We start from the raw sequence: 12,498 nt of genomic DNA, 5'->3' as shown, positions 1-12,498 counted from the left end.
ATATACACACACACTGTCCATACAGTAGATACTGTAATATTATACGCTCCCCCTGTAGCCCTAAAACTAACCCTCACATCAACTTCTAAATTAACCCTTTCTGTAGCCTAAACAGTAGTCCTCTCACTTATATCCACACTGACCCCCATTGTAACTCTAATGCCAAGTCTCCCATAGCCCTAACACTAGCTTTCCCTGTAAACTTAGCACAGCCTTCACATCAACCTCCACACAAACCCTCATACCAACCTCCACATGAATCCTCCCTTCAGTCCCAACATTAACCTTCCTTAATATAAATGTAACTCCTTGTTTGCACTTACCTCTCCAGCCCCGGGATCATCAGTGCCAAACACCAGCCCTTTTTGGGTCAATAGGTCCCAGAGACTGAGTCTCCTGCTCCAGTCTCTCTAACTTTAGGTAAACGTCCTTCACAATACTCCTCATGTATCAGAATTGTCCAGTGTACAGCAGACTGAACATTGCATGTACAAGAAGCTAGAACAGGGGAACAATAATCCAATATAGGTTACCAGTAGAAGAAACAAAATAGACTTATTAAATGGAACACAAGTTGAATGTTCTCGGCAATGATAAGGAACGGAGGTATCGCAGACTCACCTAACCTGTAATAGGGAAATGGCAAATGTACAGTGTGGAAAGAAGGAAATATATGTAAAAATAACTTCCATCACATGATGATCCTGTCCATTCCTCCACTCAGCGCCGGAGGATCGGAGAGGGGAGGGGGGAATACATGCGGGCAGCGGTGATTTACAGTCATCACTCACTGCTGGGAGACGATCGAGAAGTGAGCCGATCGGCTGCATGTTTCTGCTCACTTCCAGATCGATAGAGCCGACCTGTCACAGCTTCTTTGTCACAGGTAGGCTCTAACTGTGAGGATGAGTGGAAACCACTCACCTCATAGATCTCCTTTAACTTTGCTGAAATTCTTGGATGGTTGAACATCTGTGTAGAACTGACAGTGAAGACGTTATGATGTTAATGCAAACAAAAAGAGAGTTATGGTTTATATAACGATACATCAATAAAGCTGTGGCCTTACCCTTCTAACAGAGTTAATTTGTCTTGTATTTATTGGCGGTGGGAAGGCAAGGGTAAAGAAAGTAGTTTCAATGTAAAAGAAAGTGTTTAACTAAGATTCTCATCAGTCAGGTGACACTAAACTCAGGAGTTAAAACTTCAAAATACATTCAAGTACCTCAACTATTAATATCATCCTATTTGTGTATCACTCGGCTGTAGATCCTCCAATCATCTCTGAATTGGTGCAGACACTGTCCTTCCTTCTGGAGGGGGGCTACTTTTGTTCCCCATGGTCCCTGTGTGTGTGGTAAAGTAGTCACCGCTCCAAGCTCACTCCTGGGATGAACTACAATCTCAATACAAATAGAAATTAGTAAACTAAACCTGAGATTGTAGTCCATCCCGGGAGCGAGTTTGGAGCGGTGACTACTTTACAACACACACAGGGACCATGGGGAACAAAAGTAGCCCCCCTCCAGAAGGAAGGACAGTGTCTGCACCAATTCAGAGATGATTGGAGGATCTACAGCCGAGTGATACTCAAATAAGATACATTTTTATTATTAGTTAAGGTACCTGAATGTATTTTTTAACATTTAACACCTGAATGACTTTAAATCCTTTTTTCCTTCTGGTTAATAATTTTGTTACTTGCATTATACTATAATGGACATTTTCAGGACTGCGTCTCCATCAGTGCCCCTGTATGTAATAAAAATGTGATATACCTGTAGCGCCCACCCACGAAGGAGCCGCTGGAATAGCCGGGTCAGCGATAGCCTGTCTAGGGATTGTAGCAACCAGCTGCCCCACTAGCATTAACCACCCTCTTCTAGTGACCAACAGAGCTGAGATCCAGACCAGAAGTATGATGCTGAAGAACTTTATTAGAACATCTGGACTGGGCAAGAGTGTGTGGGGAGAAGGTGTGGGGCCAAGATCTACAGGGTAAAACAGACTCCAAACTCACCAGTCCCTTTAGGTGATTCAATGTACAATCAATAGAAGCACAGCTGATACTAGTTGTAAGAGTACAGTTGAACAGGGACTGGCATATAATCTTCAGGAGGAGAAACACCAGACTTGATCCTAAGGTCCACTATTCCAGGTACCTTCAGTAGCCGTAAGCTTCCATGGTTCGTATCCATAATTAGCAGCAAAGGCCTCCTCCATACTTGAGGCCTAATGAAACATTGTCCGCACTTGAACACTCCCACATCCAGGCCTAAGCCTAAGAACTCCAACCAGGACTAACATATCGCTGGAACCAGACTGAGCACATGGCAATTCCCCTGAGTATATTATTATTATTATCATCAATATTATACAGGATTTATATAGCGCCAACAATTTGCTCAGCGCTTTACAAAATAGTGGAGACAGTACAATACAATTTACAATACAATACAGTTTCAGCACAATAAGGTTGGGAGGGCCCTGCTCATGAGAGCTTACAATCTAGTAGGAGGGGCAAGTGATACAAAAAGTAATAATTGTTTGGATTGAGTTATTGGAGGAAGTAAAAGGCAGTTATGTTGAGATGAGATCGGCTTCCCTGAAGAGATGGGTTTTTGAAGGATCGCCTAAACGTGGGCAGCGTAGGAGGACAGAATGGGGTAAGGAGTTCCAGAGGATGGGGGTCACTCTGGAGAAGTCCTGGAGGTGAGCGTGGGAGGAGGTAATTCGAGAGCTAGAGAGCAGGAGGTCTTGAGAGGAGCGGAGAAGACGGTTTGGGTGATATTTTGAGATGAGGTCAGTGATGTAGGTTGGGGCGGAGTTGTAGACGGCTTTGTATGTTGTTGTCAGTATTTCATATGTTGGGCAATTGGGAGCCAGTGGAGGGATTGGCAGAGGGGGGCGGCAGACAATGAACGGTTGGTAAGAAGGATGAGTCTGGCAGCAGCATTCTTGATAGACTGAAGGGTGGATAACCTGTGTAGTGGCCAACAAGGAGGGAGCTACAGCAGTCGAGGCGAGAGATTACAAGGGAGTGAATTAGAAGCTTTGTGGGGCGTATTTTAGAAATGTTACGGAGGTTAAGTCGGCAAGATTTGGATAGCGATTGGATGTGGGGCTGAAAAGAGAGCTCAGAGTCAAGGATTACACCGAGTACCCCGGCTTGATGGGAGGGGTTGATTGTAGTGTTGTTGATTGTGATGGGGAAGTTGGGGGAGGGAACACGGAGAGGAGGAAAAATGATAAGCTCAGTGATGGACAGATTAAGTTTGAGGTAGTGGTGTGACATCCACGCTGAGATGTCACTGAGTAGATTTGAGATACGTGTAGAGACAAAGGGGGTGAGTTGAGGAGTGGAGGGATAGATTTGGGTGTCATCGGCATAAAGCCCATTTATTACTACCCTCTGGATCAGCTCATGCTGCTAGTTTTCCATCCATGTACATGCAATTTTATCCATAACAAAATACCTTTGTGAATTAAAAATGTGTGGTGTACTGTATCAAATGCTTTAGCAAAGTCAAGATACACCATGTCTACTGTTATTGCTCTGTCTAAAAAATGGTCCTCTGGACTAAAAAAATGAAACATCAGCAAATGTTTATTGTTCACACAAAGTCTTCTGCATGGTACCACGTACGCATGTCCCTCGTCCAGTGAGATCCCTGGGGGGATCTGGTAGGTTGATCCCTGCTACATCTGAGTGATGCCCACTTCTCTGGTCAGGTCATTATGATGTTGCCTGAGGAGTTAGTTTGGCATATGTGGAGGCATTGGTGATCTGGTCCTTCTCCTTGCATGCCCCTGCACTTATAGCCTTCCAAGTTCCGGTGCAACTAACTAACATGTGCATTGATGAAAACCTCCATCATTCCCCTGGAGAAGCAAATAACACATCTGAGAAATGCATTGACAGCTCTATCTTTTGCCGTCCAGTTAGAAGTATAATATGAAGTTTAAACAATATAAGATATTAAGAATTGACATATTTATCCAATGTAGGTATAGAGGCACTCATGGGTCTTGCAACATTTCTAAGAATTTTAATGTCAACGTTTTGAGGGAGCTCAGTCCCCCTTCATCATCTTGATCTCTGTTGAAACATTAACAATAACATTCTAATTCTTTGACGTATGTCCACTGCAGGACCTGTGAGTGTCTTCAAACCTACTTTGGATTTGTATAGATATTTTTGTGCATAAGTACAAGGGTATTCAAGTTAAAAATAGAGTGGCTTGGCTCTGGAAGCTGACATTGGTGCAGAGCAATCCCCTCTCTTGCATCCCTGGTGAAGTACAGGCAGTGTGTCGCCAAGAGAAACCATATACCTAAAGAGGTAGGGGTTGAACACAGAAGAAAAGGGGCTTTCTAGGTGTGTCAATTAAAATGTAAAAAGCATTTTCATTGTGCCTGGATCTCTCAAGGACTTCAGTGACAAGCTACCACACCAGTATGGCTTGAGAGAGAGAGAGAGAGAGAGAGAGATAAATAACTTGGTTTTGGACACTTTGGAAGGGGCATAGAGGCAAATACTGCACGCTGAGCTTGCCTTTAGAGTATCTAAAAGGTAAAAGAAAATACCACAAGACACAACATACAAGAGCCAACCCAAAATTAAATATCAATTTTTATTTTCAATAATTTTATTGAAAAAAAGGTTATTACAAAATTATAGACACCTCAGCAATATAATCAAGTTACAATCTGCACAATTATTTTACAGTAAATCAATGTATTCAATAGGAGAGTCAGGTTGTAAGCAGTGTTTACAGCTTTCTGGACCCTTCCTCCCATTATAGCATGTAACTAAGGTCCTGTTCTGTGATTGTTGGAAATCGTATTCAAGAAAACTGGTGTTCCTCTATTCCTGTGGAGAACATGTGTTGGGGACCACGTCCCCCCAGAGTTAGTTCTGCCTTAAGAAGCTTTATTGAGACCAATGCCTAGAATGCAAGAGTTGCACTGACTTAGGAGCATCTACTTCCCTAATGTTTAATCAAGAACCTTACTGTCTGTTGGTCAACTAGCATTTGAAGTTTGGGTTAAAGTGCAGAAACAAAAAGAGATGTCTTCACACAAACTGCACTGGAGAGTACTGGGCAGTTGATATACTGAATCACTTTGAATGGCAAAGAAAAGTGTAATGGAGCCACACTTTGTTTTGCCTTATGAAGGGACCACATAAGGTTCAAAAACGTTACGTCTCTATGTGATACCATGTTTACCTGACCTCAATAAAGACGGGAAGATAAAGTGGACCTCAGGTGTGCTGGTGGCTTATTCTTCTACACTTTGATCTATGCGTTGCCATCCACTGACTTCCTTAGCAACCACTGAAGCATTCTAAATGGGATTCTGGTCAGGGCTTTTGGCGAATCAGGAATGGACTCAACCCAGTTGATTAACCCAAAACAGTTACTTTAAGGCATGTCAACTACCAAGGTTGCCAGCTCTCACATGAATGATCCAGCCTTCAAATGGATGGTGTCCTAGCTTATCACATGTGTAGCACTATAGCAACTTCAATCCAAGAAGAGACTAAGATGGCACTTGTCTTGGCTGTAAAGGATAGGAGGGTTCTGCTTTAAATGAGCCACATAATCTGTGTTTTTAAAGTGGACCTTTACCCCCTTTAACTAAAAAAACACATCAGCATTCAGCTCGGCATGCTGATATGAAATCATCTTACATTCAATAATTAAGTAACCATATTTTTTTTTACTTACAATTAGTTTTTATACTTCCCGGTCCTCTTAGGCATTAGTGATATAGCCCATGCCTATTAGATGCATCCTGGGAAGGTTACATCAGCAGTGCATTGCTGGGACATCTCATTTGTAACCTGCAAGATCTCAGGGAAAGGTATTTTTTCCCCTCAGATGATGTGCATGGTGCATGTCCAAGTCACATGTGCCAGAGTTCCAGGAAGTAATGGGAGACGGATTCATCGGGCCTTAGTAAAAATAGCCACTTTGAGAGGAATGGGGAGGAAAAGAAAACTAAGGCATGCAAAGAATCAATAACCTGCAATTGTCTATAAATATCTGATTGTAGAGCATCATTGCTAAACTTTTATAGAGGTGCCTATTGTTGTCTAAAGATATATGTAAAGTTCCTCCTTAAGTGAGTTTTCCCAAGACATATTCATAGGTGGTAGGGCAGTATTTTTGGTAGATATGTTCCACCAATGTGCTGCTTCCAGGTACCATAGATATACCTTTGTTATTCATGTAATTCCAAAGATGTAAGGCATAGGAGTTATTAAAAGTTGGCAAAATCTGCCAGACTTCATAGTACTGTCTCCACGAAGGATACAAGATGGGGTAGAAACGTTGAGGGTGAAAATAACTTATGTTTGAACACATGACATCATCCGTAGAGTTAAATACTGGCCAGCCGCACAATTTTTTTACAACACGTGTAACAACCCCTGGCCCTTGGTGTCCCCATAAGTCCCCCCTGTAGTTCTCAACAAAGTTCTCCATAAACTGCCATGCCAACTGGTAATGTGAGGAGAGGCCAAAAACAGCGCTACTAGTAGATGTGGAAGTCTCATCTGCTAGAAAATGGTCCTCGGGTACTGGGCGAAGTGAGATGACATCAGTATCCATGTAAATGCCGCCGTATTTCCACATCATGGCAAACCTACAGGCATCTGAGCTAACATGGGTCCAGTAGATTTCTTTTCTAGGGTCTACCTGGTAATGAAGAAAAGTACAGCATAGCATGAGACCATAACATAAGAACATTTCTTCACATTCCAAATACTAAATCAATTAACCTTTTTAGGGGAAGCTGCAGCATAACCACATACCTGCTATAGGCGTGAGCTGTGGGCTGCTAAACTAGATAGAAAGAGCAAGCAAGATACTTTCTTGTATAAATAGAGGTATAGACTCCAAAGACAGAGACATTGAGCCTGATTTACTAATGCAATCGGATAGATATCTTGCTGCACTCCTTACCGAAACAATAGTCAACCTGTGGAGACAGGTGGGTGCTTGTAGTGACCACGGATGTCACCGTGAACAACACAGAAATAGCAACAATGTCACCAGCACACCAGAAGTCCATTTAATGACAAATTGCCATTCAATACCTTAGGGATTGAATATATTCTTTAATATCAATCCCTATAAGGTACTGAATGGCAATTTTGTCATTAAATGGACTTTTGCTAAAATCTTTTGGTGTGCTGGTGACATTTTTGCTATTTCTGATTGACTAATGCAAACACGCGCACGTTTGGCATGCGTGTGTGCAAACACACGAGAGAGCAGGCATAACCGTATTTACGGAACGAACATGAGCATTCTGAAACAGCATCATGCCTAGGAGTCGTGTAGCTATGTATTTACGTACGTGCGCGTCGTATTGCATGTGCTTTAAGCTCTACGTCTACGACATGCAAATAGTGGCGTGAGAAATTTAAAAAGAGTGTTTAGCATGCAGTCACATATGGGAAACTTACACCAACAACAGGAATACATTAGAATTGTAACCCTTCAACCATAGTAAGAACACATTTGAAAAAACAAACGCTTTACCTGACCGAGCACTGGCGTGTGGAGAATAGCATGCAACAATCATCCTGCACTGTCATTGCTTGTGCGTTCATGGAATGTTGCTGGTGTGAGCACACCTCCTGCACTGTCATCTCACAGCAGGTGTGTTGTGTGTTCCTGGCAGGTTGTGTGTTCCAGGCCACTGTGCGTTCACACCGAGGGCGTGAGGGATCAGGGGAAGCACCTGCCATATGCGTTACAGTGCAAGACGTGCATTGTGTTTGCATTCATGTCAATGCCGCCCCGGATGCACTTTCCTCCGGCACTCAACAGTACCACATTACCGTGCGTTGTGTTGCATTTCAACAATGTACTGCATGCCCTACATTTGTAGATGCATTAGAATGCATGGTCCTGTGGTAACATTATTGTGAGTGAGAGGCGCATTTGAGGGGGGGGGGACATTCAAAGGAATAGCAGTGCAAGGCACCTCCTGCACTGCCATCACAGGAATCTCGTGTTGTGCAGTACCGTATGTTAATCGCATGCAATCGGGTGTTTCATGCATGGCCAGTGTGAACAGGTGGTTGGGGGGGAGGGGGTGTATGACATGACAATAGTGTATGATGACAGGATTATGGCTGTGTAAAGCCTGGCTGACTCTCACCACCATAACCAATTCACTCTGAAGAGCCTCCAATGTTACTCTAAGGAAAAAGGCAGATGAACATCAAACACCTTTTTCCCTGACTCTAGTGCATGCGATGGGTTAATGTGCAGCTGGTATTCACATGCTGGTTTGGCATGAAAAAAAAACAAAATGTTGAACACGCCTCCAACTATCTTTACATAACGCTCACACTGGTTTGCTCAAATGCAGGTTGACTTGTATGTGTGTAGGACACTCTACCAGAAACTGAGTGATCAGATAAGAAATGTGAGAAATGTTTGGTTAAATCTTGTTCTTATCTGATGTGACTTTTGGTTCAGAAATGTTTTGTTGGTTTCATTATATGTGCAGGTTTATATTCCCAATGTGCACTCCTTACTAGACATGTGCACTGCCACAAAATTTAAATTTGGATTTGTGTTATTTCGTTTTTTCGGGATTCGGGTGTGAAAGTCAATTCGGATTCGGAATTCGGACGAAATTCGGTAGCGGTAGTTCGTTCGAACGTTCGTTTGATTTCTTATTCGTTTCATTCATTCGTTCGTTCGTTTGCAGCAAAGTGACATTTGAGGGGGAAAAATGTTTTTCTCCTTCTCTAATGTCACTTTGCTCCAACGAACAAACGAAACGAATAAGAAACGAAAACGAAACGAACGTTCGACCGAACTACCGCTAACGAATTTCGGAAACGGAAATTTGGATTAGTTTGCATTCGTTACATCTGTAATTCGGAATGAAACAAATCGCACATGTCTACTCCTTACTAGACATGTGCAGCAGCTAAAAATTTGCTTAGTTTCGTTTAATTTTGGATTTCATTTATTTTGTTTTTTCAGAATTCGGATCCTATATATGTTTCTTTTCGGGAACCGGATTCGGAATTCGGATGAATTCCCGAAAATTCAACTTGAGGTGGGGTAGCAGAATTGGCACATTTGTCATTTCTGGTTGCTGTACTCTCGTCTTTACTATTAAAGGGACATTAATATCCTTTTCTTAATTTGTTTTTTATCCGTTTAAATGTTAACATCGCACGCACAGGATTTGGACGAAATTCGTTCCAGATCCGAAATTTCGGATCCGATTCGGATGCTTTCGCATATGTTATATTTCGGAAATTCGGATGCTCCGAATCTACGAAATTTCGTCCGAATTTCGATTCGGGACTAAACGAATTGCACATGTCTACTCCTCACCATCTGCTAATGATGAAAGCGTTGCACGCCTTGTCCTTGTTCCTTTAGTATGACTTGGAGGTATTTTGTAACCTTCTTATTTCCCAACAGGTGTAACGTGCAGATTTATCATTATTTTTGGAGTTTTTTTATTTACATACATTGAAGGGAATGTATCAAAACCGGGGCAGACGAAATCTAGAGCAGCTGTGCACAGCAACCAATCAGCCTCTCTTCACAAAAAACGTTCCCCCAAAAATTGGAAATCCCTTCTAAGAAGATTGGTTCAAAACAAGTAAATAAAAATTATCAATACAATATTTAATAGTAGAAAAAGACATATACAATAAACTCATGCACCAGAGACATTTAAAAACACTTAAAACATTCCACTGGATATATCCTGCATAAATATAACAATGGTTGCCTGCAAACCACCTGTGTGGTAAAGGGCCATCTATGCAGGTTTCTGGATGATTAAAGTACTTTTCAAGAGGAACAATGTATCTGAGAATGTACTCACATATGTTGCAGTTCAAAGAGCTCGAGGGAAAATGAACCTGCTAGAGTCCTATGTGTAAAGATGGAAAAAAGACTTCGGGAGAGGTGTCCAGTATTAGACGATATTACTGTCAAAGAATGTAGCTCCTCAGTAAAAGCAAGAGCTGCGGATGCCCCTCTCCCAGCACTTTCCAAAGGCACAAGATACTCCATGGGTTTCAGTGAATGAAATGGAAGCTTCTTCAAAGATTTTTAATCTTTCGTGTGCAGCCGAACTGTGCAGAAAGAGAGAAGGACTACTCGACACTCCACGGTAAGATGCGCCTGGCAAGATTGGAGCCGGGAATTACCCGTAAGGCGCGGGAAGCCACCCGCTAACTTTCAGAGCAAATAAATGATTTTAGTAGTCATCCAATCGAAACCATATCACAGTCAGTTGTGCTCCGTAATCCTCTATTTCACAAGCCGGCAGGTAGTAGGCAGGATGTTCGTTCCTAACTGGACTTGTATAGGGGATGAGCAAACAAATGTGAGTATCTCATATGTCCAGAGAATCCAGGGAAGCTTTCCACACGTAACCCTTGACGCGTTTCCTCCCCACACCTGCGGCTTCCTCAGAAGGGCGTGTGGAAAGCTCTTGGTTTGCAGGCAACCATTGTTATATTTATGCAGGATATATTCAGTGGAATGTTTTAAGTGTTTTTAAATGTCTCTGGTGCATGAGTTTATTGTATATGTCTTTTTCTACTATTAAATATTGTATTAATAATTTTGATTTACTTGTTTTGAACCAATCTTCTTAGAAGGGATTTCCAATTTTTGGGGGAACGTTTTTTTGTGAAGAGAGGCTGAATAGTTGTTTGAAACCCTGTAGATTGGTATATTAGTTCATACACCAGCGTAACTCCTCCCCCTTTTGTTGTATCTCAATCAGCCTCTCTCTCTCTTTTCAAATCTTAAGGCCCGGTTCACACCTGGGCATTTTGTAGCGCGTTCCTACGCTCTGCAAAATGCTCAAACACCGAAATCCCATTATTTCCTATGGGCATGGTTCACACCTGGGTGTATTACAGGCCGTATGAACGCGCTACAAAACGCCCTACGCCCAAAGAAGTACAGGAGCTTCTTTGGGGCGTATTTGCCACACGTATCCATTGGGATACAGCCAAGTGGCCCTCGGAAACGCGCGTTTGTTGTGCATTTCTTTTTACCGCTAATCGCGCGACACGAAACGTGCGACAAACGCGCATATTCTATACGCCTAGGTGTGAACCCAGCCTAACTGAACAAACTGAAGAGAGATGCTGATTGGTTGTCATGCACAAGCTGCTCCAGATTCTGGCTGGAATGCACTGGATCGCATTCCGGCCGTCTCACTTTGTTTTGGCGGCGGGAGGGGGCTGGGCAGTGCATTGAACTCAATAGCACCGCAGCCATGCCCGCTGCCATTCGGGTCTGGGATCCTCAGCTTTAGTTTTATGTATATATGGCTCCCAATCTGGCTGCAATGGATATTCCTTCATAATACAGAATACTAATTATATATACATAATACTAAAGCTGAGGCTCCAAGACCCGAATGGAGTCCAAATTTCCCAATAGCATTCGGGGGCTTGAAGCCTCAGCTTTATTATTTATGCATATGGCTCCCAGACCCGTATTACTTTCTGGAACTCCCGAATGGTATTCAGAAATTTGAACTCCCGAATGCCATTCAGGTCTAGGAGCTTCAGCTTTAGCATCCGAACGTGTCCAAATCTGAATTTCGTTCAAAAACTAAACTGAATCGGACATGTGATTTTTCTGGCCAATCAGATGTGTTTTTCGGTTTAATGCATCCGAATGGATCTGATTACGAATTTTCGTTACGGCAACATGGGAGCCATATAAAGTAGATACATATAATACTAAAGCTAAGGCTCCCAGACATGAATGGCATTGGGGATCCGAATTTCCAAATTGCATTCGGGAGCTCCTGAATGCCGTTCGGGTCTGGGAGCCTCAGCTTTAGTAATATGCATATGACTCCCAGACCCGAATGGTATTCGGGAGCTCCCGAGCGCAATTTGGAAATTCGGATCCCGAATGCCATTCGGGTCTAGGAGCTTCAGCTTTAGTATTAATATCTGTACTATATCTGGTTTTCTGTGGTAGTTGCAATTAATATTCCTATACTCATCGAAAAACTAACGAAAATTCGGATTTAGTTCGAATCCGAAACCCCGAACCGAATTTAATTCCGGACCCAAATCCCGAAATAACGACAAAACAGAACCAATTTTTCCCTCAGCTTACATGTCTACTACGTACAGGGTTATTCACAAAAGGATGAAGAGTTTGGAGAAGGCCGGAGAAGTGAACAATCTAGGACAACATCGCTGATTTGGAAAAATCTTCAAATTAAGCCCCCTTTCCAGGTCAGCTATGTTGTCCTAGATTGTTCCCGTCTGCTGCCTTCTCCAAACTCTTCACCCTTCTGTGAATAACCCTGTTAGTGTTCCTTTGGAAAAAAATAAAACAAAAAATAATAAGGGGTTTCCCCTGAGGTTCCCCTCAAAAGTCATACCAGACCCTTTAGGTCTGGCAGGAATTTTAGGGGGAACCCCTTGGAAAAGTATCTCAATGAGGACAAAGGCCTCTT

At 42.6% G+C, this 12,498-nt stretch overlaps 1 protein-coding gene across 1 annotated transcript in view; it reads right to left on the bottom strand.

The window, feature by feature from the left end:
- Positions 1-6,125: 6,125 nt before the first annotated feature.
- Positions 6,126-12,498, bottom strand: part of LOC108802168 (alpha-1,4-N-acetylglucosaminyltransferase-like) — a gene marked incomplete at its 5' end in the record, with an annotated part of 8,970 nt that continues 2,597 nt past the window's right edge. The window contains one exon of the mRNA XM_018574036.1: positions 6,126-6,704. Coding sequence (XP_018429538.1) covers positions 6,126-6,704 — 579 coding nt within the window. The remainder of the gene's footprint in view (positions 6,705-12,498) is intronic.

This window comes from Nanorana parkeri, unplaced genomic scaffold (genome assembly GCF_000935625.1).
Source record: "Nanorana parkeri isolate BGI_ZX_2015 unplaced genomic scaffold, ASM93562v1 scaffold2689, whole genome shotgun sequence".
Classification (NCBI taxonomy): domain Eukaryota; kingdom Metazoa; phylum Chordata; class Amphibia; order Anura; family Dicroglossidae; genus Nanorana; species Nanorana parkeri.
This window is presented reverse-complemented; position numbering and strand designations above follow the sequence as displayed.